Source organism: Mugil cephalus, chromosome 11, assembly GCF_022458985.1.
Source record: "Mugil cephalus isolate CIBA_MC_2020 chromosome 11, CIBA_Mcephalus_1.1, whole genome shotgun sequence".
In the NCBI taxonomy this organism is placed as follows: Eukaryota; Metazoa; Chordata; class Actinopteri; order Mugiliformes; family Mugilidae; genus Mugil; species Mugil cephalus.
This window is the reverse complement of record NC_061780.1, coordinates 7,610,603-7,635,788: the sequence shown is the minus strand read 5'-3', so window position 1 is coordinate 7,635,788 and position 25,186 is coordinate 7,610,603. Positions and strand designations below refer to the sequence as shown.

Here is a 25,186-nt window from a genome sequence, read left to right as displayed (position 1 = left end):
TGCTGCAAGAATCCAGAGAGAAAAGAGAGCAAGAGGAGGAGGAGGAGGAGGAGGAAAAGGAGGAGGAGGAGGAGGAGGAGGAGGAGGAGGGGTCCGGCTGGACAGTTAATGAACACACACGGAGAGAGAAGGAGAGAGAGAGAGAGAGAGAGAGAGAGAGAGAGGTGCTGTTTACATAGTAATACACAAGTCCTGAGCCAAAGTCAAACGAGAAAGAACTTGTTTGGAAGGATGGTGTCATTCCTTTTCCAGACTGAAAAGCACAGTGGGAGGGTCTAATAGTCAGAGAGAGGGGAACAGAGAAAGAGAAGTTGCCATTACAGACAACTCTTAACTTAGCTTGGAACTAAAGAGGAGAAACAGAATAAAGAAGGTAGAGGAGGGAAGTAAAAGGGAGAGCCACACTGCAGCTGCATCAACAGCGTGAGTATTCTTTCATCTGTTTTGAATCAGATCAGATCAGAAAAATATGAGGTGATGGCAGAAAAGTTTTGAGGGGGGGGGGGGGGGGTTACTACCTAATAAGGTATGGTCTTAAGTCGTGGAGGTAGCATCATGAGGTTTTCTGGCTACTGAATGAAAGCTGTGGCTAATTTACATGGGAATGTCATATCAGTGGTTTGATAAGCTAAATCTGACCGGGTGATAAGAAGACACTTTGAAGTGGACGGTGTTCCCCGGGCTGCATGTGTGTTTGGCGGACGTGAACCAGGCTCTCTGACCGGACCCTACGTCCCCACGCCACCACCAGCTGATGGTAACCCACGATAAGGCACGGGCTATGCGGAAGCTCAGACAGGAAGTCCGGTTAAAAAGTTGACTAAGCCAGGCAGCCAGCTAGCTAGCGATGCACGCTTTTATCCACTCCGCGGAGCAGAAAATGCATTAAAGCCAGGGACAGACGCCGTTCGGGGAAGCCGACTTCTTTTTTGCCATATGAGGTAAGAAGAAAATGGGGCGGCGTTAAAGCGATTCACGGCCGAAACCCTGTGACCCGAGCTGAGCCTGTGGGAGTGTAGGAGCTAACGTCACCGCTGGTTTGACTGGAGGAGCCGCACAGGTTTACCACGGTAGCTGCTAGCCCCGAGCTGCAGGTGAGTGTTTGCGCATTATTTCGGACGACAGCGGCGCAAATTTGTAAGATAACGTAGAAACGGGACAAGCTGACGTAGCTCGGGAATAGACGAAATGAATTTGGTACGTAGCGTTAGCTTTGGTAGCTGGAGACAGACAACGATATCTGCAGTCTGCGTTAGTCTGCGTTAGTCTGGACCATGACGGTGATGATTATGGTAATTATGATGATGATAGTGTGTTTAATTTGCCTAGCGGCCACTATTTATCACAGCTATTCTTTCTTGTCAGCTGTCAAATCAGTGTCGTAGCATTAAGGTATAACATGCTTTACCCCCTGATAGTGGGCGAGTAAATAGAAACCTTTTTATCAGGTTCAATCTTTTATTGTTCTCACTTTGTGGATGGGCCTCTCCTATTAATGAGTAAACTATTTCTTTTTAATGTAATTCAGTCCAGAGCACCACTCCCACCACCTACTGTGACCTCAAACAGAAAGATAAAGTAGTATGAGTAGCTTTCTGACAGAGACAACAAACATGTGTTTGCTTCGTAAACCTTCCAATCGATTACAATTCAGCCAAAATGATGGCAGAGCTCTTGTGTTACATTGCACAGGATTCAGTCCAACTTTACCGAAAATGACATGTGGCTCAGTGAAAAGAGGAAACAGAAAGGATAAAAGTCTAAATATAATAATTGTAATGAATGACTATGAAACTGCTTCTTCCTGTTAAACACCTTAGTGTTTGCTGTCAGGGTTTCATACTATATAAATAAATCTGAATTGATGTGATTGTGCCAGATACTCGGTGAGTGCGTCGCGCTTCGCTGCGTTTGGTGACATGTATGAGAGGATGCGCAGCTCTGTGCACTGACAAGTGATGTGTGAGAGATTACAGGCCCACACGGACGTGCCGTTTTGCCCAAAGCATTTCAACAACCTCGAGAATGTGAAAATCCTCTGATTATCAGAGAGCCCTAACCCAAGGCCATAGTAAGTAAGCTGTGTTTAAGAATAACTTATCAGAAGAAAGAAGGGCTCTATCCGGAGTTTCGTGCGGTGCTTGTCTCCGAAAAAGACTGGAATTGTGGTCACTGACGCCCCAGTAAATTGGTGAGGCAAATAAGAAATTGTGAATGAAGCGATGACTCTGTGTATGACGGGGGCGACGAGGGAACCTCCCTAATTGTAGCCTCCGTGAGTCAAAGCAGATAAGTTATTTTAGAGCATCCCTTCGTCTCAGATCAGCGCTTGGCTTGCACTCTGATTTCGTCTCATGTGCCTTGTGACTCTTCTTTTGGCCTAGATTGTACTGCGTGTTGGTTCAAGCAGACAGAGCTGTCGGGGCGAGTCCAGCGGCTGATTTTATTACCAGTTTGGAAATGTTGCCCGTTCAGTTACTCTTCCAACTCCAGACTGAGAGGGAGCGCAGCACTGGTGCTCAATGCTTGTCCAGTGACCTGTAAGATTGGACTCAAAAGGGATGTTTGTCTCTGCATTAGTGACCCGTGGCCTAGACACGCTTTCCCAGAAACTGGGCGTGCAGTTAACATCAGAACAATAGAGAGTTTCATCAACAACAGACTAGCCACTGATACAATGACATGACTAGACACTGAAGGAATTACTGGAAGTACTGTCACTTTCCACATTGAGACTTTCTTTGTTTAACTGTACCACATTTATAAACAGAGAATAGGCGGCGTGTTTATATTTTATTTCTTTTGTTGTTTTTGCTTTCATTTGTACTTTTACCTCTTTTATTGTTGCCTTTGGCTGGACTTAAGTGGGAGTAGTGTTGCTTAAAGAAAATGTGACTGTGTGAAGAATGCAGCACCTAAAATGAAGGCAGATGTCTTCATTTTAATGAGGCATCACCATGTTGATGGCGTGTGAAGCACAGTATATAAACTAAATGTAGTCCCTTCATAATCTTGGAGCAATGAGCCGCTGCAGAGTTTCCTTTATATAGTAGGATAAACTCCACCTGAACATCTACTGCATCCTTTAGTATGTGTCCTTAGAGGGAACAGCTTGCTTCGGTTTAACTATCCACACTGAGACAAAACACAAAGATAATAGAAAGTTTGCCACAAAACAGATTTGTTTCTGGGATGCTGTGTCTCTTTTAAGTCTGAAAGAGGTCTCGTAATTTCCGGGGCAGCGATCCTGCAGCCACTCTGATGACTGCAACACCCCTGCTGGTTTTATATCCTCCAGGGTAATAAAGGTGATTACATTCACGCTCTCTCCCATGTATAAACCTATGTATAAATTAGTTCCTGGTATGAAGGGATCAAAACCAACTGGGCTCTGGTACCCAGACCTCGTCGAGAGCCTGTTTTCCAGTCTGTAAAAGCTGCCCGTCCATGTGGAGCTTATACGACGTTCAAAAGCCCCAGAGTACAGTGTGTAATTTATCCTGGGGCCCTTATACGAGGCTACGCGATGCCATCCTCGAACACGGCTCTGAAGAAGAAATGTTCGAATGCGGCCTCAAGTGATGTCATTCAGTTCAAGTGGTGGGTGAGAAATGAACGAAGAGCTGAGGAGAGATATTAAAAGAAATGAAAATGTTTGTGGCGCACCACAGGGCATTTGTCTGACATCGTACCATGAGAGTGGGCTAAAACCCTCATTAAAAGGGCAGAAATAACAGAGGGAAGCTGCAAAGATATGAAGAAAGAGAAGTTGATTAGAGGGAAGCAGAAAAAGCAAAAAAAAAAAAAAGGTGATGTCATTGAGTTGCGCTGCCAAAAATGTTCCTCAGCTGAGGGTCTCTCTCATCTCGAGGATCAGGTTACAAGATAGATTTTGCAGTAGGACGTTTGGGGCCGTGTGCTGCGAGTGTGTAGCTGATCTCACCCCGCTACATCCCTCATGAGTGTATCAAGGAACAGATGAAACCTGACCACAAGTCGTCCTCACTGTTGAATAATGACCAGGAGTGTATTGAATATTTTCTCTTAGAAACAGCGCAGTCTAAAGGACCCCTTGCCTAGCAGTCCTTTTCAGAAAGCCTCTTGTTAGAAAGTGTTCTGTTTGTTGATACTCAGACATGCAAACCTCATTAAAAGCTCAGAGCTTAATCTTGGCTTTTTTTTTTGCACTTAGTCTGCGCGATTCAGCATGATGTAGACCTAGATACCATGTTAATAAGTAGCCAGATCAACTCAGCTCCTCGAGCCGTTTTTCCTTCTTTCAGTCGCTGCACGTATCAAGCCTGGCTACATTTTCTTGTGTGTTTCGACCTAGACGTAGAATAGATCTTTGCCGCTCGGTAAAAGCGTCGCCATCTGCCCTTATCGATTCATACAGCAAATTTATGAATTATTTAGGCGGGAGTACGTGTGTGTACGTAGATGTTTCGGTAACACTTAGGTGCCAGAGACATTTGAGAACTTTTTCCACTGAATGGTTGACACATTGTCCTGTGGTGGCGGAGCTGTGATCTGTTGACACTGTGGTAATAATGGCTGATGAATCATCAGCCATTATTCCTTTGCTGAAATACCCGTCAAAAAGCTGGTAATTTTGACGGGTGTTCAAAAACGCTTTAAAAACACCCAGGATGACTCATGTCTCTGTGTAGTTAACATGATTGTTCTAATATACTTATGTAAAAGGACGTCTTGGACTAGCTCAAGACACAGTGCAACATCCAGGGGCCTCCTGAGGGGGTCCTGTGGTGTCTGGTGGGGGCCTTTGGGTCCTATGAGTGGAGGGGAGAGGCCTCTGTTTTTCATCCCACAGATACTTGATCAGTTTGGGATCTAGTGAATTCAGTTTTTGTTTTTCGTGTGTCAGGCTGCATCCTGCTGCCACCAAGGAGTGTCACTGCTATAGGGTGGAGGTGTCTGGTCTGGTCTAGGGTGGTGCTACATGTCTAAGTAACATCCACGTGAATGACGGGTCCAAAAGTTTCCCGGCAGAACATGGGATTGTTACAAGATGATCAATGTTATTTACTTCTCCTGTCAGTGGGTTTAATGTCACACCTGATCAGTGCATATGGTTAAAACAGCGTTAGGTAAATAAAAGTTGAATTGAAAGAAGCCAACCTGAAAAGCAGAAGTGCTGCACTTCTCATCTGAGAAGCTGGTTGAGTTCAAGAGCAACAGAGACTTTTGTTTTTGTTTTTGTTTTTTGTCATGTCAGAACTTGAAGTGTTGCCTGTGCGTCCCGGCAAAGAGGAATGAGGATGAAACACTCAAACCTTTTTCCTTGTTTGTTTAGCTTTTGCCGTCATTAGGCCCAGTCTATATATAGATAATTGTTTTGAAGTCCTGATCCACTCTTTAGGACGCTTGTTCTCCAATTACAAACTCAGTTATATCTAAATGAAATTGTGTTAATTTCACGGTGGCTTTTCTCCTATAGATAACTAAATGTTAGTTATTAAATAATTAGTTATATTAGTATATTAATATATTGGCCTTATTCACTCTTCATTAATTCATCATCGAGATTACCATATATTTTTTTTTTTAGCAAAAAAACCATGCTCATAAATTCCTCTCCTTTGGAAGAAACATTCAACTTCAGAAAGCTGCAAACACACTGATCCTACTTAAACTCCTCTTTTTGTCTGTGTTCCAGTCTGACTGGTCTCAGGTTTACGTGGATGGATTTGTGTGGCTCCAGTTGAGCAGGCGAACAATTAATCCACATTCATTGAAGAATTATTAAGTTATAAGTGACTCTCCTTCACAGAAGCTATGGCATTTGTGAGGACACCAGTGAGTTGTGGCAGCCTGTGTGTGAACAGACGTGTGCGTGCGTGTGTGTGTGTGTCGTGGGATCCCTAAGAACAACCGTGCTTCTTTACTAAAGGTCATGTTTGGGCTCCCTGGTCTTCAGGGAGATGTCTTCAGACTTTGTGAGGAATCTCGGCAGAAGCACGGAAGTGACATGGACGTTTGTTTAACCACCGGCATGTGTGAAGTAAATATTTGCGCTCTTTTTGACGCACCTCGCGTGAAAATGTTAGTTGCTACCGTCCCTGGTGCAGAGTGGTGGACTCTCCTGCGACGGCCGGTATTCCTGTGTTTTATTTGAGCGCACACAGCCATATGTTACATGCTGTAAATTATCTCCGGCATCTGGGAGTGCCACTGCGTCTGTATGCATGGCCTAAGGAAAGTCTCACACACTTTTCACTCACTCTGCACCAGACTCCTAAAGCCTTTTGTTGTAACGCGGGGTTTGATGAATGCCTGTGGGTTATTTGCTTCTTTACTGCTATTTCTCAAAAGACGGGAATACATTTTAAGACACTCTGTAAGCCACAATAAACTCAATTTAATTAATTTTACTTTAGGGTTGAAGGCAGCTGTATCCCTGTTTAAATGTTTACAGTAGTCACCAGTCTGCAGAGGTTTCTGACTTTGGCAGTTAATAAAGGATGTTTTTGCACAGAAAGAATGAAAACAAATGTAACTTCAGGAAGCTACTGAGTTTTAATATCTGCTTTACAGATACCTACAATTTCTAGCCAAACAAATTATACGGCCTCAATACTGATCAGTTTCAGTGTACATCATTTAGTTTGTTTTTTTTTTCAATGGACTGGTGACTTAATTACAATCTGTAAAGCTGTTTATAATTAGTTTGCAACTGTGTCATCGATGTTGATAACATCCAATAAAATGCTTGAAGGCTCTAAGCCCTTTGACCATCTTCAGCTGATTAACGCTGGTTTTATGATGTGAGGTGTGAGTCTAACAATCCTGATGTTTGAGATGTTTCTGTCCTCATAAAAAAACTACCCTGACTAATTGTCCGTTATGTTCCCTGTGTTCATCCTCAGATAAATACGCAAAATGGAGGACTCAGGCAGCAGCAAGCCATTCGTGGTGACGTCCTCTCTGAACCTCAAAGTCACCACTCCGTCTTTCTACAACCAGCCGAAGAAGTTCGCGTCGGTGGCACCGCCGCGCCCCAAAAGCCAGACCCCTCCTTCGGCTCCGTCGCCGACACCGATAGGCACGGCTGTTATTGGACGAGTGGGAGACATGCCTCCTCCGCCCCCTTCGCTCTGTGACGGTATTTACCTTACACTGTGTTCAAAACCAGTTTTGTTTCCGTCTTAAGTTTTATCCATCAGGAGATCAACCCTTACCTATTCTCCCCTGTGCTGCTTCTACTGCAAGATCGCCAAGTTTGAGAAGATGATAAAACAAAACAAAACAAAACAAAAAAAACACCTTTTTACTGGATGCGGACAGACCAGCCAGCTAAATGAGAGATAGCCTGTGGAGTCTGTGACCAGTACGGTTCATGCATGCGTGAAGAAGAAGTATTCACATTCTTTCCGCTGGTTTCACACAATTCAGTCTGAAGCTGGGGAATTAGGGTAAAGCATTGTGTAAGGTGGCTGTGGGTCAAGTGGCAGGAACGGCTTGTGGATGGTTGGAGGTTTGGGCCCCGGCCCTCGGTTCTTGGTTCTTGGACAAGGTACTGAACCTGAAGTTGCTGCAGATGTCAGATGAGCTCGTTGCCATTGGTGTGTGTTAAAGATGAACATTTTAAAGAGCTTCTCAGGTAGAAAATTATAATTTGCAGTTTGAATCATTCTTGCCTGACTCCACCTAACTCTTGGCTATTCCAAAAATGAGCAAAGATGTGGAGCTGATGTGGGTGAGTGACACCTAGACAGCCAGGAGCCTGTTATGTCACCCATCTGTCACTCAAATTAATTATGCATACATTTAAGCCTTGATGTACTTTGAATGGCGTTTCATAAAAGTCATTCCTCGTACAGGCCACCTGAAGAACTGCAGTTAGTAAAGATGGCACCTTTAATGGAGGAAAATAGGCGTACGGATCCAGATAGTTCAAATTCACTTCTGCAAAGATATAAAAAGGAAAAGGACATCAAATACAACTCATGCTGCAAAGTTTTTCATCTTTCATCTCTATTTTTTTTACATGCTCCTGTTTGATTTTTTTGGTTCTAGCATGGACATGTTATTAAAGAACTCATGATAAAATGTGAATTAATAACAAACTGCATTGTTTCGTGCGATGGCTTTTAACCGATCCTAATTTTTGGCAGACTTCCCACCCCCTCCTCCTCCTCCACTGGATGATGACTTGCCAGCCCCTCCCCCCGAATGCCAAACCACCCCCAGTGCCTCCGACGCCCCCCCTCCCGCATTCCCCGCTCCACCTCCAGTGGCAGATGACCTGCCCCTCCCAGCTCCGCCTGAGGAGAGCGCCTGTCCACCCACCTGTCCCTCGCCCCCTCCTCCTCCCCCTCCCCCTCCCCCTCCTCCCCCTCTCCCCGCTTCTGGTACCAGTTTTCCCAGCGCCGTCGGGAACCAGCAGGTAAGTTACGCGTCGCATCTTCACCGAGGTTCGACTGTCTGCATGCCTCTTCCTTTGGCTGCATGTTAACTGCATTTACACGTAATTGGATAATCAGACAGGACACTGCAGGGCATTCTTGTGTGACCACATTTAGTCCATGGTGTACTGTCTTCTCAGATTTTCCCACAAATTATATTAGCATTAGTCCCAGCTTAATGCTGCCAACAGGATTATTCCCAATTTATGTCACTGAAATAGTTTTAAGACATGCAACGGAAGGTTCATTATTGAGATATTTATTGTAGGGCTGCATTAGTTCCAGTTGGTTTGACTGTATTAAAAAGTACAAAATAAAGCATTGCTTGAAAATCACTAGTATACCTCATGTTTAAATGAACAAAGAGCTTATGCTAAATGCTTCTCAGTAAACAGCCCAGTGAGTAGAGAATCAAGTAATTCAACATGCAGTATTCTCTTTCATCTACCCAGAGAAATAACATTTGAACGGCATTCATTTATTCACCATCATCATTTATCATCTCATTAAGTTTGTTTATCATCATTCTGGGGTTTCCGCCTCAGGAATGGTTCCAAATAAATGTTTGGGAGCCACAATTTTTATACTGTTAGGTTACGTCCCGTTCGGCATATACACTTAGACGGCTGGTCGACTATGCAAGCATAACATCTTCATGTGTGTTCAAAAGTCTCTGCTTTATCCTCCTTTCTGTTCTTGACTCTTCCATGCATCCTTTTCTCCATCATGCTCTACATTTCTGTGGATACATGTACTGTTTGTGGTTAATTCTCCCTCTTGTCATCCTCTGCCAGAGAGTGACGGACAAGCAGACCAGCTTCGACAAACAGCTCGACTCTCTGACCGACCTGTTGTCTGAGATGGAGACCAGGGGACCTTTCAACCCCAAGGTACAAAGATCATAGATAGAGAATATCCTGTAAAAAACATGAGACATCTAGACCTGTGCTGTCTACAGAACTAATAAACAGATGAGAGGGAAAACGACAGCAGGCTTTGACTCACAGGAAGGCAACTGTAAAAAATAAAAAAAAATAAAAAGGGAGGGAAAGAATGAGTCAGACAGAGAAAAGGAGTTAAGTGAGGTAGGTCGATGGAAATAGTTTGGGGAGATGCCAAGTTAGTGTCGTGAGTCCCCTCCTCATCTGTTCAGGTTGGAAGCTCCGATTGGAACTGCACACACGTATCACGACGGAGATAACAAGATGACGGGTGGCTGGTGATTCACGCGGAGAGAGCCGACACTCGCAGACAGAGAGTGATGCACAGTAAAGTGAGCGGAGAGCGCGATGAAGCCAGAGTGTTCTGCCAGAGACCGTGAGAGGGCCAGAAATGGAGAGTGTTATCTGACGTGGAGGTTCTGGAAGAGGCCGGAGCAACGTTGGCTCAAAACAGCAAAATAAATGTCAGAGAGACAGAGAGTCAAACTGTAGGGCTAATACTCTAATCAAAGCGCCTCATTCAGCATAACAGACGTGTTTCATTCTTCATATTAACTTCCCTGTGGTGAATTAATGTTCATTGGAAGTGAACCACTGTCTCTAAAGTGTCATATCGCTGTTTATTTGTTCATGGTTTTGAAGTAAGAAAGTTTGTAACGAGATAACTTTGTTGTTTTATTCACAGAAACCAAACCAGTATTCATCAGCACCAGCACCCAAACCACCAGCTCCTCCCCCGACCGCCCCCAAACCAGCGCTCTCCTTCCTCCCACCTCCTGAAATGGGAGACCGCCCGCCTCCTGCACCTTGGGCCGAAGAACTCAAAGCCAGAACGAACCGACAAGCCAATCACAACTCCGCACCAAACTCTGCCGCTCAGCCGTTCGCTAAGGCCCCGGCTGTGGCCCCCAAGTCTGGCTTTGGAGGGAGAATGACGACATCGTCGGCCTCCCTGGCACAAAAACTCAACCAGAACCTGAACCAGATGCCCGCCCCGGCCAGCAGCGCACCAAAACCCCCCCCTTCCACAGCCACCAGCTCCTTCCCTCCACCTCCCGCTGCTCCGCCTGCGCCTCCGGCTGCACCGGCCAACAGGGCCGCCGTCCCGTCCCCTAACCACGTGAAGAGCGCACCGTTTGTCAGTCAGGTGAACGCTAACCAAAACCCTCCAGCTGCTGTGCCTCCTCCACCTCAGCCCAAGACCATGACGTCTCCACCCTCCTCCTTTAACCAACAATTAAGATCTCCCCCTGCATCAACAGTATGTATTAGTTAATTACTTAAATGTGTATTGTAGAAAGGAACCAGAAGTACAAATAATTCAGTCTATAGTTAATAGATGTAGGTTTGGGCTGGCTTATTTGGGAAGGTTGGTCTCAAGTTGCTCTGTTGGGAACAGATTACACCTCAGCAAAGATCTGCTGAACCAATCAGATCAATGGCTGACTTTCTAATGGTATAGTCATATCACCTGGAGTTAAGTTCATTAGAATAAAACAGCTCAGAATGTACCGGTTGTAGGAGGGCTGCACAGACTTTTCTGCTGCTTTCCCGCCTGTATTTCATTCCAATCACAGACTGATTGATGGAGTATTGTTCCCGTTGTTGCATTTAACTTTGGTTTGTGCTCACAGGGCACTTGAGATAAAGTCCTGATACACCCTCAGCACTATGTTCTTGTAATTGGTCATAATTTTGTGGAGTAAACAGGGTTTCAGGAAATGATCACATCGAAACCTAAGCGCCAGCAGTGAGTGTGGGTGGGCGCTGGCATTTATTGCTGCTCCGTGGGTCATGTACCAGCGTTCTGCATATAAACAACACGCTCAGTCTGATCAAGCATCTGGATTATGTGGAGAAAACAACCCTTACAAGTACACGATGAGAAGGTGCGCAGTGTGCTGCCAGACACCTTTGTCCGGTCAGCACTTTTCCAAAGACACATCGGGTAAACTACTCGGTTGACACTAGATTGCGTAGACGATTCTCTCTGACCAGGATCAGCTGGTGTGATCTGGTCCAGAACATAGTGGGAGAGTTCACACCAGCCTCAAACCAACGTGAGGGTTAAATGTTCCTAATTTTATAACGGTGACATAGACGTGACAGCAACAATCAGTGTATGACTGGAGCATGCTCCACAATGAAAACCTAGTGGTGTGTTGATAAGAACTGAATCTGGTAACACCAGGCTATAGATGTAGTGTAGTGTCTTCAAACCATATTGCTCAGTCATAAATAACAAAATGTATAATGCTTTCTCGTGAAACTATAAATAATGCACACATATTCACTAACGGCTTCTTGCGTGTGTGTTTTCGTGCAAACAGCCTTCACCTCCTGCCCAAGTTCCCATCCCAGGTGGAGGCGTTCCTCTAAACATGAGGGAAGTGGAGGAGCTGGAGAGAATGACCCGGGAATTTATCAAAGACATGGACTCAAACGCACCTGTCATCACCTCCCCTCCTACAGGTACAAACATGTAGAAACGCTCAGAAACCAACACTCATTTCAGACTTCACACCAACACATTCTGCTTTTGATATACTAATTACAAAACCATTTAACATAACTTCTGTCACACACTACAATTAGCTATGCAAATGCAGATGAATGGTGGGCGTCACTGTTGCTAATTGTTGTCAATGAGCAGCCGCTAGTTTGCACAATATTGACAAGATTTAGCAAAAATAATATTTACGTGACGCCTCCATGAACATTTGATCATCACGTAAACAGAAAGGATTTAGGGTAGCTGCATGCAAACCAATTTTGAAAATATATTTATTCTGTGTATGCTACAGTTTACATGTAGCAGCCTTTTATCTGTTTCATATACTTTTCTCCTTTTCCACTTCTTGCTAACAAATCTGTGACCTTCTCAACTGAGCTTGTTTTGTTGTACTGAAGTTCTATTGGATAGAAGTGTGTACACAAAACAAATCCATAACATGTATCACATCACTGCTAATGTCATTGGTTGATTAAACATTGTATTTAATCTTAGCAGAGCTAAGTAAAAAGGATGTATTTGTGGGTAACATTGTTTGTATATCTTACTTGTTTATGAATCCTGTTTGTATATCTTCTTCTCCTCCTCAGAGGTTTGTGGGAAGTGTGGCGAGGCTCTCTCCCGTACTCAGCCAGCAGTGAGGGCCATGGATAAACTCTTCCACTCCAGCTGCTTCTGTTGCATGAGCTGCCATCGCCCCCTGCAGGGCATGCAGTTCTATGACAGGGACGGCTCGCCCCAGTGTGAAGACTGCTACATGGTGAGGAGACACACACAGGTTCACATATGCAGCAACATTTAACATGTGCTATTAAAAATGTACACTCACTTGCCAGTTTATTAGGTACACTGGTGGAAACTAATTCATTTATAATACAGCAGTCATGCACTAAATCTTAGCTTTATGAAGGTTTGGTATTCACCATTTCTTTAAAGTAACTGAGAGAGCTGTTGATTCTGTTGTAGTCTCGTTTGTAGTACCATTGAATTGTACTGTGTTGTTCAGTCAACAGCTCAGGCTAAAAAAACACAAGTGTTTAATTCAATAGCATTTAGCAGCACCACAAACTTTGACATGATAAGTTGATTTACCACCTTTTGAAGCTTCAACATGAACCGAACATTGTAACAGTCTGAATGGGGGTTTAGTACATGACTGGTATATCAGCATACGTTAGTTTTGACAGTGAGCACAGGTGGGGTTGGTCCAGTCAGTAGATGTTGTTTAACCATGAACATAATAAAATCAGAGAAGATTCACTGCAGCACTGTTACACTGTAGCCACAAATGCAGAATGATGAACTGAGGTTTTGTCTCATTTAAAGGGAAGTTATTTTAATCCAGTACAGTTTTGGTCAAATACAGCAGATACTCCTCATTGTCTGCTGGCTATTCAACCTGAAATAAATTCCGGTTTTGGTATGCAGCTCTCACTACATGGCTTGAAAATTGTCAGACAATTATAATTTAAATAAGAAGGGACTAGATCATGTTTACATCAGTGAGGCTTTCTGAAGGACGGAATAGGCCCATGTTGGTCCGTTTCAGCTGGTTCGCTGCCTGTTTTTCAACATCCACAACAACTCACCACCGAGCTAACATTAGTTACATTACATTGTTTGTACAAAATCACTTCAAATAAGTGCGCCTCCAATATGTAAACGAGTTGATATCTTCATGTTGCTTATGTTCCTTTTCCAGAGTTCCCTGGCAATTTGTTCCCGATGTGGGGAGAGGATCACAGACCGTGTGTTGAAGGCGGTGGGACAGTGTTTCCATGCCCAGTGTTTCCGCTGCAGCACCTGTTCCTGTGTACTGGAGGGGGCCCCCTTCATCACCGATGACAACAACAACCCCTACTGTGTCCAGGATTACCACAGGTGGCTCCAGATCCCTGGTTAATTTGTTTGAGGCGCGATTATCTTGTGTGACGTATTCTACTGCCCGTGCAAAGTGAGAGGAGGGCTGGCACAGAATGTCTTAGCCTCTAGTAGCTCTTCTGACTTTCGCCAGCGCAAAATTTCAGTAATTGTTAGCTGCACTTTTAAGGTCAAATCAGTTGTTGTGCCCCATTAATCTTACTGATAAAATAGGTTGTGCAGGAGGACAGTCACGACAGCAGCAACACTTCTTCCTCAATTACGTTGGATCACTTGCGCCACCTTTTGCTGATAAAACTGTTTTTGGGCTGCTAGACCGTGTTTAAAATAATCGGACATGGCGAAGCTGCTTATTACTCACTGCTGTGAGTTCACAGGCCTGGTAGCAACAGACGAAACATTTAATTAGAACATCATGACTATGACTGTGTGTGTGTGAGGATTTGTAGGTAAATAACCAATGGCCACTCTCCTCCCCTCTGTTACAGGCGTTTCTCCCCTTTGTGTGTGAGCTGCAATGAGCCCATTGTTCCGGCCGCAGGCAGCGAAGAGACAGTCAGGGTGGTGGCCCTCGACAAGAACTTCCACCTGAAGTGTTACCGCTGTGAGGTAAGACGTGCGCATAAACGTACGTAACGCAGCGTTTCAGCGCATACCAGAGAGCGAGACTTTAAATACACGCTTTCCTTTACTCTGCAGGACTGTGCGCGCCCCCTCTCCATAGAAGCTGATGAAAACGGCTGTTATCCACTCGATGGTCGCATCCTGTGTATGAAGTGCCACACCCAGCGAGCCAAGCAGGCTGCGCAGTGAACGGCTGCTGCAGCGGAGTTTTACTATGAACCAAATCCATAAGCACAGGATTCATTCAGCTGCCGATTTGCCTTTGCAAACAGGGCTTTATTCAGTATATGTGCGTGTGTGTGTGTGTGTGAGAGAGAGAGAGAGAGAACGTACAGTGTGAAAAGAAAAGGTATGTTTGCATGCAGATCCAGTGTAGTATTTCCTTTCTTTTCATTCACTTTTCTTGGTGCAGAGGTAATGTACTGCACTGACATAAACTCCCCTCTTCTATTATCCCAGATCTCCAACTTTCCAATCTCCCATTTAGTCTCCTTTGTGTACTCAAGTGTATTTTTTTTTTTGTGCCAATTCTATGTTTACGCTAAAATCTCCAGCATATCTTGCACAAGAACAGTTTGGTCAAAAGAGCAGTCCTTTGGCCAAAAGAGCAGTTGCCTTTCTCCTTTTCTCACTTTAATATTAGTAGCAACATGAAACGAGCGACATTCATATGAACGGTTTTACTGGCTGGTCTCTTTCCCTGTGAGCATTGTAACTTGCGTTGGTACCATAGGCCGGGGGACACCAGGAACCCATTTATTTTACCACTCCGATTGGCTGTTTCTAGGATATGTCTTAAGCAAGTGTCATGTCAGCCGGCATGGTTAACGATGCTTTTCCTGCTTAGAAAGTGCTTTATATCAGCCAGTCCTCTAGGGCTACAACGCAACGCAAAAAAAAAAAAAGAAAAGAAAAAAAAAAGATAAAAACCATGAATGTGGCTCTTCGTTTTTGTGATGTGAATATGCTGGTTTACAGGCATGCGTTGAATTATGTCATGTTGCTCTCTCTATTTGATCATACTGTATAAGGGCAAGAGAAGAACAAGAATCAGCTGTTGCTGTTACAAAAAAAAAAAAAAAAATAGTTGAGAGCTGATTTAATCAAGTATTTTTAGATGCATGCTTCTTGGATGAACAAAGCGCAGATTTTCGCCTGGGATCTCATAATATCATAAAAGTCTTTTTGTAACTGTCAGCTGCATGGCTGAAAACAGGACCTGTTGTCATGTAACCGTTGCACAGTTCATCAGTGAAGTGAAACATCTTTTTCTTGTCACTTTGACTCTAAAGTTCCCGCACATGATACGTTCTATTTAAGTAAACGCCATCTAGTTTTAGGTAGTTAGAACCTCTTGCTTTAAATAATATAATTTATGGACCTATTTCTTATTAAGTATTAAGGCTACACTAAAATAACAGCAGGACAATAGAACTGTAGAGGCTTCTGAGCTGTAGTTAGCAGACGATAAAACAAAGTGATCAAATACTTTCAAGGTGTTAGCGAGATTAGAGGAACAGTTACATGGGATTTAATGATTCTACAGTCGTGTATGTTGTTTGTTTGAGCCCTTTGTTTTTTTTTTGGTGTTGATCTTTTTCATCGAATACCACTATTCTTTCTGTTACTCCGCTTTTGTACTTAAGTCTGTTATCGGTTATATACGATTTATTCTTATCTGTACTGTATTTCACTGATAAATGGTTACATTATTTGGTCTTATTTTTAACCTGGCGACGTGCCTTCTCCATAATTGTATTCTATTGTTACTTTTGAATTGAGCCTGGTTTGCAGCCACAGAAATGAATTCTTCAATATAAAAAAAACGTTTCCTTGTGCTTGCGGTAAGCCTGGTGCAGTATAACACCAGAATGACCAGAACAAAACATGGCAATAGTGACTCAGCATTGCATGCTAGATATGTAAGCAGTGGTGGCATTTCCTTGAATATTATTCTGTCTTTGGTTTCCACCAACAACTCCACCTTCGTGGTCCAGCCTTTGTCATCACCATGTGATATTATACGTAAGATGATGCCTTCACGGTTGCTTTTATCTGGCATCTGTGTCTATTCTATTACATGTGGATGCCTTGTTTTTTTTTTGTTTTTTTTTTTATACGTTAGATATGTGTGAATGTGTAAAAAAAAAAAAAAAAAAAAATCATTTAGCCCATTCCCTTCCTTTTTTGGCTGTATCAAAAGACAAACAAATAAAGAAAAACTGCTAAATACCAAACGTTCTTTTGTGTTTTTCCCTCTTAAATGGTAAAATTTTACTAAAGCAATACACACACAGACTTAGACATAGATAAATAAAAACACACTAATATGTTGCGCCAAAATTAGTTTAGCCGTAATTATCGTTGCCACTGTATTCTGTGGTGTCTCGGCTCTGGCTGGCCTCCATGTGACATCCATAGTACGTGTTTTCTCCCAGGCTCTCAGTGATGCGCTTCGCTGTGAAACCGTGACCTCTACGACGCCATACTGCTCTATCAGTTGTCCACAGCCATGTGTTGCGCTGATAATGACGACAGTAGATGTGTGCACATGTGCACCTCCGTGCGTTCACTGGTTTCCAGGAAGAAGCTCTCGCCCTCATTTAATGCAGTTCAAAAGCAGTGTGTTGCTCTTAACTTACCAGTCTCAGACGACTGACGACGGTACATGTCGCACACTTTATGGTGCGTGTGTTAAGTTCCACAAACCCCAGATTATCTGCATGCAAGTCCAAAAGGAGAACACTCAATGATCTGGATTCTGGAGGGGAGAGTGAGACGTAGCCTGCAGAGTTGTTTTTTATCAGTGTCAGATGAGTAGAGAAGTGAGTGATGGAAAGAGATAGAGAGCCCAGATGACAGCTGTTTGACGGAGCAGGAGGATGTACACACGTGAGACGTAAGAGACAGAGGATGCAACACGCTGGGAAAACACAGGGCAAGAATGAGTGAAACGCCAATAGAGCTTGCGGTAAGATCTCAAAAACAAAAATGGCTGCTGTGTTGTTTTGAAACTGTGTTTACTGGAAACCGTGTTAGAATCTTCCAAGTTCGTGGGACAACATATTTTTCAAGTTATGTGGTTTTGAAATGATTGGATGAGGCCTGCAGTCTGTGCAAATTGCGCCGCTTAAAATGCCACAAAGAAAAGCGCTTTTTATTCAGTATTTTATACTGACAGACAGAAGGTTTACTGTGCAGTCAAGCGGGTAAAAAGACAGAAAGAGAAAAAAAATGATAGCAACACATCATATTTAATTACTCTGTTACTTAAAGTAAACTGGAATACGTGAATATTGTCCACCGTGCACAGGTTCCTATAAACCCAGTACCGTCCTTCACAGGGACCTATTGTTGCTTAAACTAAAGCTGCTGGGAAAGAAATGGCCGTTCATGTTCATGTGAATGCGTCAATTTAAAAACAACAAAAGTTGACCAAAGTATTGTCCTAGCAGAGTTGCAGTCCATCTTTAGAGGAGTGGAAATGACCTCAGGTGTACTTGATCAAAGCTCGATGTGTTTAATGTGTTGAAAGGCATGAGTACGGGAGTTCACTGTTGCTTCCTAAGTGCTGAGTTAAGCATCGGTACAAATAACAATCTTTCGCATGGCTGGAGACTGGTGATGCTGGTGTGTTTCTGGATTTATGACACGGCTGTATCAATGCTGCTTGGGCTTGAAGCCATTAGCTGTTTAATCAGTTAGAAGACGGCTGGAAAATGAGTGATGGCTGTAACCTTTTTTCAGTCAAGCTTTCTGGTCCCATTTGCACCAATGTGAGGATTTTTTACTTTTATTACGAGGCAACACTGGAGAAACGACTGCTCCGGGAAACTGTGATTTTATGCACTGCTACACAAACTAATTTTCTATCTCAAAAATCTTTGTTTCTTTGTAACTTATTGGCGATCAATCACCCTTTGGTTAAACCGCTCTACGATTGCAGACATGCAAAGCTATGACACAGGTCTAATGTCTGAATAAATTGGCTTTCAAATGTTACAAGCAAGTTTGGTATGAGCGGACTAATCTTTCTAACTTCTGCTTGTAAGAGGGCTCAGTCTGCATTGGTGCCATTAAACTGTGTGTATTTCTGTGCACTTACATTAGAGGGGAACTGTGAATCCTCAAAGGACTAGCCATCATTTAACATAAACTAATGGGGATTCAATAATGAATATATAACACAGTTACTGTGTTTTGGATGGGCTACTTACAGTGCACTTGTTTCTCTTATTTCCAGCCTCCGCTATCAGTCCAGCCGTTGTCACAGCCACAACCTGAGAAGGGCCTTCAGCCTCCACCTCTGCTTCAGCTGCCGCTCCCGACCCAAGATCCCCAGCAGGTCCAGCAACAAAGCCAGCAACAGCCTGGGCAACAACAACAGCAATTGTCAGAGTCTAACCTCGAGCACCAGCTCCAAGAGAAGCCAGTGTGGATAAAACATCAAAGGCGGCTTCTTCTCCTCCTGGGCATCTCCTTATGTGCTGCCATGCTGGGACTAATTTACTATGTGCATCACAGTCTGGGCACTGAGAGCAGCAACCATGCAGGCCCTGGTAGGCCTTCGGAAAATACAATGACCATGTCATGATCATATAAACTGTACATTCTGTCTAACTCTAACTCTCTCTCTTCACTCTAGTGACTCCATGTCTTTCCCCCGCTTGTCAGTGGGCTTCTGCCCGTCTCTCCGCGTCCACTGATCCCTTCACACAGCCCTGCGATTACTTTTTGTTGGCATGTGGATCAGACAGACTTTCACCGGACAGCGGTGGGAGACAAAGAGGAAAGGGTATCCCTGGACACCCACAACACCGCATGGAAAAGTCTGAGTGGTCACAGAGAGGCGGACGCAACGAAAAGACAGAAAACACAAGGGAGGATAAAACGCTGAACAGAAAAACTGTGCTGCTGCAGTATCTCCGGGAGATTTTAGGTAGGTGTGTCTGCAGCCTTTTGTTGAAAAAACAAAAAACAAAAAACAAAACCATATTAACTGCGTGATGTAAAATGTGCTTTTATTCTCTATTTTGTGTGTCAGAAACAAGTGACAACCAGAATAGTTCAGCAGTGCAGAATATGAACGGATTCTACAATTCCTGCTTGGACACCAGATCTATAGAAACTGCTGGAGTCAAGCCCTTCCTCACACTCGTCCAAAAAGTATGATAATCACATGATAATCCTTTATGCTCACTTATGGCTTGTCTCTTAACCCACACACCAAAATTTGGAAAATCAAACGTTATATTTTAAGTGACAATTTGTGGCCAATAGGGGGGGCTGTAATTTCATATATTACACAGCCTTATATTAGAGAGAGACTGGCCAAGAGGGAAGATTCTACAGTGTAACCCTATGAAGCGGATGTCTATGTTGAAATAAATGTCTTATTTTCACCATTAATGGGCCTATAAATGTTATTACCAATGTCTGTCAATATGTAAAAGGCCCTGACTTAAATATCCCAGTGTCTACTTACTTTAAATATCTTAAATGAGCCTCAGTCATGGAGCTTTGTTTACCTCCTCCTCAGTCTCACGTGTTCAACCATCACCGTTAAAAGTTTGAAGTTACTGAGAAAAATTATAAATACTCTGAAATAGTGAAAATTAAACTAGTTTTTCTGTTATTTGGTATTGCCATTATAACATTAGCACGGTAGCTATAATAACTTAGTAGTAATTCAATTAAATTTGTCCATCTACAGTGATATAAATTACAAGCACACATGGGTTTGAGAGGTATATATATATATATATATATATATATATATATATATATATGATGCTAGCTGCTGTTTTTTTAAGCCTTTAGTCTAGATAACTAGCTAGCATAATGCTAGCATAAGGCTTGGTTAACTTCAAACTTCATTCATATGTAAAGTGGTGTTGGGCATTTTTCAGATCAAGGTTCACATTAATGAGGGTGTGACTTTATTTTAACTGCATAAAATCTTAACAAATGTCAAAGAGAGAAACTGACATTAACCTCACATGATAGGTAGAAGTCAGTTGACATCCAGTTTTCCGTTTTAATCTTTTGCTCCCGTAACTTTCTGTGACATATATATTTTTATATTTTCTTTTTCACCTGACCAGCTCAGAACCAATCAGCATAGAGGGATAGCTCAGACAGTCCATTCCGTAATTGGCCAGATTCTCTCTAATATACAGCTCTGATATATGAGCTATGATGTGTTGGTTAAAAAAAAAAAAAAAAGATGAACTAAAAGTCACTTGGTAGTTTCTCTCCTTGTGATAAACTTTTTTTTTCTCCACTTTGTGTGCAGTTGGGAGGTTGGGCAGTATCTGGCCAATGGAATCAAACTGATTTCAACTCCACCCTGAGCTTACTGATGAGAGACTACGCCACCTTTCCCTTCTTCAATCTCTATGTGGGCAAAGACCCAAACCAAACTGCCCACGGGACAAACAAAAGATACATACAGGCTGGTATCCACTGAGAATACTTACAACATGCTGGTTGCAGCCCTGAAATAACAAAGTAGGCTTGTGCAGCTACTTTAACTCAAGCATCGTCTTTGTCCACAGATCGACCAGCCAGATCTTTTGATCCCAATTCAGTGGAACAGCAAAACACAGAAGTCTGAAGCTACAACTGAGGTGGTCTATCCCTGTTGGTTCACTAAATATATTTTAATGAATACGACAATATTCAAGCATCCCGCTAATGTTTTTAGTGTCCTTTCATGCAGACTCTGCGTCCCTTCCTGGCATCGTGTGACAGGTACCTGGCTCTGCTGGGAGCCCGGCAGAGCAGCAGGATGATCCATGTGGGCCTGTTCATCTCTCTGTCCTCTGAGCTTGCCGTAGCAGCTTCGCCTCTGCAGCACCGCCTGTTGAAAGGCCTTCTCCATCAGCGTATAACCATCAAAGAACTACAGGTACAGGGAGTTCTATGTGCTCTGCTGTAATTGCAAAATCTATTGCATGTCTTTTTTATTATGTATTATTATCTACACTTTGTTGTTTGTATAAAACACAGAAACAAGCCCCGGCCATTGATTGGCTGGGCTGCCTGAAGGCCACTTTCCATCCACTGTCCCTCACCGAAGACGATCACGTCTTTCTGCATAACCTACCCTACATCGTGCAAATGTCCCGCATCATTAACAAATGGCTGAACAAGCACGAACAGACCACCAGGTACGGACGGACATGCAATGAATCAAAATCAAACATCTCCTTTTCTCTTTCTATTGTAACCCTCGTCTTTGTCATTTGATTCCCATCAGCGGAACCCTTCACACTTACATGATATTAAATCTGCTGCACACCCTGATGCCTGCCATGGACTCCAGATTTTCTGAAACAGCAAAGAATTTCTCTGTGGCTTTGGGCAACACTGAAGGGGTTAGTCCGTGTACTTTACATTAAACTCTTCTACAATACGGAAACATGTGAAATCGATTTGTGTGAGTCACATCTCCATCGTGTGGCATTTCACCAGGAAGTTCCTCGCTGGAAACACTGCGTGCTGGAGACCGAGAGAGGATTTGACTCGGTGCTCACACACCTTCTGAGAGAGAGGACAGCTCACACAGAGGTGAGGAGGCACTGTGAGACATGATAAATGAATGACATGGAAGTATCAGGTGATATGGAGGGTAATAAATGTATTTCTTGTTCAACAGGCAGAGAAGATGATTCAAAATATCTTCTCCTCCTTCAAGTCCATGTTGCATGAACTCGAGTGGACAGATCAGGAGTATTTTCAGCAAGTCATGGAAAAGGTAACACGCAAAACTACTTTGGGTAAAAATATGTTTGTTAGTAGCTTGACACCAGCCCTGTGACCTGCCTTCGTTCAGGTTGAGTCTTTGATCCCAAGACTGTGGACAAGAAGCAAGATCTCCAGTGAAGCTGAGCTTGACCTGCCTTTTTCCAAGGTACATTACAGACTTCACAAAGACTCTTGATTTGTCTCACCAGGTGGAACCCTTTTCCAACTCTTTTTTTTTTCTTTTTTTTCGAATACAGTTAACATTTGACAGGTGATGGATTTGAGCACCACAGCTTATGAATGTATTATACATTAAATGGAAGAATAAATATTTTAAGTTTCTAGTTAATTACTGACTGGGGATGTGTGGTCAGAAACAGGTAACCGCCACTGATCATGCAATATGTTCGATTACAGGTGACAGTCAGTGCACAAAGCTTCTTCTCCAACTACGTCCATCTCCTGTCTCTGTGGCAAAAGAGACGCAATAAGCTCCTGACTGCGCAGACCGAGGCTGCTGATATGTAAGTGTCAGATTCAGAATTTCAAGCCGACAGACAGTGGATAATGAGCATTCACTAATCTCTTCACCTTCTCTTTAGTCTCTCCGTCACACCAGTTCTTCTTGGTAATGAGCTCCTCTTTCCTATGGGAATGTTTGTCCCTGCTCTTTTCCATCCCATCTATCCCAGGTAAAGCGTTAAAGCAGCTAAAGCAGCGTCATTTGTCATATTATCAGATAAACAGTCATAACCACAGTACATGCATTTTTTGTTTTACAACAGAGCCATGAATTTTGGTGCAGCGGGTTTCCTTATCGCCAAAGATATCCTCCATCTACTCGTGCCTGAGAGTAAGAGACGATCACATTTATCTACACAAATCTGACAGTTTTTCTGCATTGTCACATCAATGTCTCCGTTGTGTCGTAGTTTACTCCCACAGTGAGACGGTGCGGGCTGTGGGGGAATGCGTGTGGGCTCACTACCTCACCGTGAATGAAAAAGCGGGCAGAGGTGGAGCGTTTTCGCTGTCGGCGGCGCAGCAGCAGGAGGTGTGGGTGCAGTATTCTGCACTGCAGGTGGCGCTGCAGGTGAGGAGTCATCTTCAGGCTTAAGAGTCGCCGCCAAACGTCTGCACGTTATTCACCTGTTCTTCTTCCTCAGGCTTATCATCAGAGTCTACAGCAGCGCCCCGGTGACACGTCCCTCTCTGGGATGTCACACACTCATCTGTTTCTGACATCGTTTTCTCAGGTAGTGAAGCATTGTATTCTGATTCATCTTTCCGTCCACAAACCATCCCATGTGTTTTAATATAACTATTTTCCAGGTTAACTGTGACTCTGACCCATACCGTGAACTCATGCCCTTGGAGCCCTCCTTCTTGATCGCGGTCTTTTGTGCCAAATCCAGCCTGTGTCCTACAAGCCTACAGTGCTCCATTAAGACTCAGCACAATCCATCACAAATATGCTGAGTAGTCTCCTCTAACGACAAGCAGGACTTCATTTATTACAACTATTCTGTGGATGGAGATGTTGGTAAACTGTTGTTTACATAAGAGTACTTACAGTATGTAACATGGAAAATACACTTTTTCTTTTAGCCTTAGTTGTTGTTAATATGTATCTGAATGTTGCAGTACTTGCACAAGCTGTTTAGTATTTATTTAAATAAAAACTTTTGTAACTATTTTCATGTTTCCTTTTCAGAGGTGGTGGACGTACTTAGCATGAAAACAGCAGTCTTAAAATAATCTACCTCCCTGTAAAATGTCCTTTGTGACTAATGTATATATATACATATAAAAACATAATCAGCTTTCTTGATGAATGTCACAAAACTATCACAAAACATCTTGGATCAGACCATTTATGTAAGAAATATAAAGCTGTGCTACAAAAATATGTTTCATAATTTTCTATAGGCTTTGTTCTCGTCTATGATTTTTGTGTGTGAAATAACACTACTTTGGGCCTCAAACTTTGATGGAAATAAAATCATTTGGAAACTTTGTTGAAGAAAATGTCTTTTTGGTGAGAGTCCCAAAGTTTCTTTGTGAAGCGTCACATGTTGAATGGCTGGGGGGAGTTTTATCTTGACAATGTATGGTAGTCTATAAACTTATCATTTGTTCTTATAGACGGGTTTCTGTGCAACGTCATTGCACGTCATCGCAGCCAGGGGCCATTTCTTATTTGTTTACCAGGTATCATAAGGTTTTGCCTTTACTCCCTGTCTCTGGCTGGGCAGGACACCTGCCCTCAAAGTGCAAACTGTCCTTAGTGTACACACTAGGTTTATCAATTAGATAACTGTATATGTCAGGCCAAATTCCTCACTAGGAATATAATATGGGTCTGGTAATTTCTCACCAGTGCTGAGGACCAGTTTGTTCATTACGACCCTGCTCTGATATTAGAAACCAGTACAGCAAAACACACCCAAAAGAGAAGACAACCACAAAAGGACACCAGGCGTCCTGACAATGTTCAAGACTGCCACAAATCAGACACATGTTGAGAAGAAGTCCTCTGTTAAAAGAGTCCACTTCAAAATAGATGATTTTCAGCTGAATGAGGAGTACTTTCCAGCACTAGGCAAGACTAAACCCAACACACTGATGTTGCAGGGACAAAAGGACAAAGCTGTTGACCAGACAAAGGGAATCAAAAAGCAGAACAGTATGCCATGTCAAATCACATCTGGCCTAATTCTTCACCCAAACTGCTGTTCGGGACAGTGCCTACATGTCCTGCTGCAACAACCAAACAGCAGCTTTTCAGACCACCAGCCAACCAGATGAAGCCTGCCAACATACACAATCAGCATGGTGCATGGCTCGAACAGAAACCTCCCATACTACCACCTGCCCATTTCGTACCTTTCATACCACAAACACTGCCTGTTCAAGTACCAGCAGTAGTGCCCCAACCTCAGCCGGCACCATCTAAAGAACAGCAGATCTACAGACAGTGGACATGTAACAACATAGCGGAGGAGAGGACTGCTGTACTGCCCCAAAACACTGGCTCTGCAGGCAGCAACGGC

At 43.3% G+C, this 25,186-nt stretch overlaps 3 protein-coding genes across 5 annotated transcripts in view; 2 read left to right on the top strand and 1 right to left on the bottom strand.

Annotated features, from left to right (window-relative positions):
* The window catches only part of fam131bb (family with sequence similarity 131 member Bb), a 40,313-nt gene extending 27,755 nt beyond the window's left edge, over window positions 1–12,558 (bottom strand). For both annotated transcript variants that reach the window (XM_047598482.1, XM_047598483.1), the window contains exon 1: window positions 12,428–12,558. The gene's annotated coding sequence lies outside the window, so the exon portion shown is untranslated. The remainder of the gene's footprint in view (window positions 1–12,427) is intronic.
* Window positions 136–16,113, top strand: zyx (zyxin). 2 transcript variants are annotated; one of them, XM_047598476.1, is made up of 10 exons: window positions 136–423; window positions 6,888–7,123; window positions 8,136–8,407; window positions 9,221–9,316; window positions 10,053–10,628; window positions 11,698–11,839; window positions 12,470–12,639; window positions 13,582–13,760; window positions 14,249–14,369; window positions 14,460–16,113. In XM_047598476.1, the coding sequence occupies exons 2-10, from the start codon at window positions 6,901–6,903 to the stop codon at window positions 14,571–14,573; spliced, it is 1,893 nt and encodes a 630-aa protein (XP_047454432.1). In that variant the 5' UTR covers window positions 136–423; window positions 6,888–6,900; the 3' UTR covers window positions 14,574–16,113. The 2 variants fall into 2 exon arrangements, with proteins under 2 accessions (XP_047454432.1, XP_047454433.1); XM_047598477.1 differs by lacking the exon at window positions 136–423 and adding an exon at window positions 524–1,094.
* A 654-nt stretch (window positions 16,114–16,767) lies between these two features.
* On the top strand, window positions 16,768–24,156 carry kel (Kell metallo-endopeptidase (Kell blood group)). Its single transcript, XM_047598474.1, has 18 exons — window positions 16,768–17,355; window positions 18,628–18,943; window positions 19,030–19,323; window positions 19,429–19,550; window positions 20,680–20,838; window positions 20,942–21,013; window positions 21,106–21,294; window positions 21,396–21,556; window positions 21,646–21,763; window positions 21,861–21,956; window positions 22,045–22,143; window positions 22,222–22,299; window positions 22,551–22,657; window positions 22,736–22,825; window positions 22,919–22,986; window positions 23,066–23,226; window positions 23,300–23,389; window positions 23,466–24,156. Exons 1-18 carry the CDS (start codon window positions 17,329–17,331, stop codon window positions 23,610–23,612), a joined length of 2,394 nt encoding a protein of 797 aa, XP_047454430.1. The 5' UTR covers window positions 16,768–17,328; the 3' UTR covers window positions 23,613–24,156.
* Window positions 24,157–25,186: the final 1,030 nt, after the last annotated feature.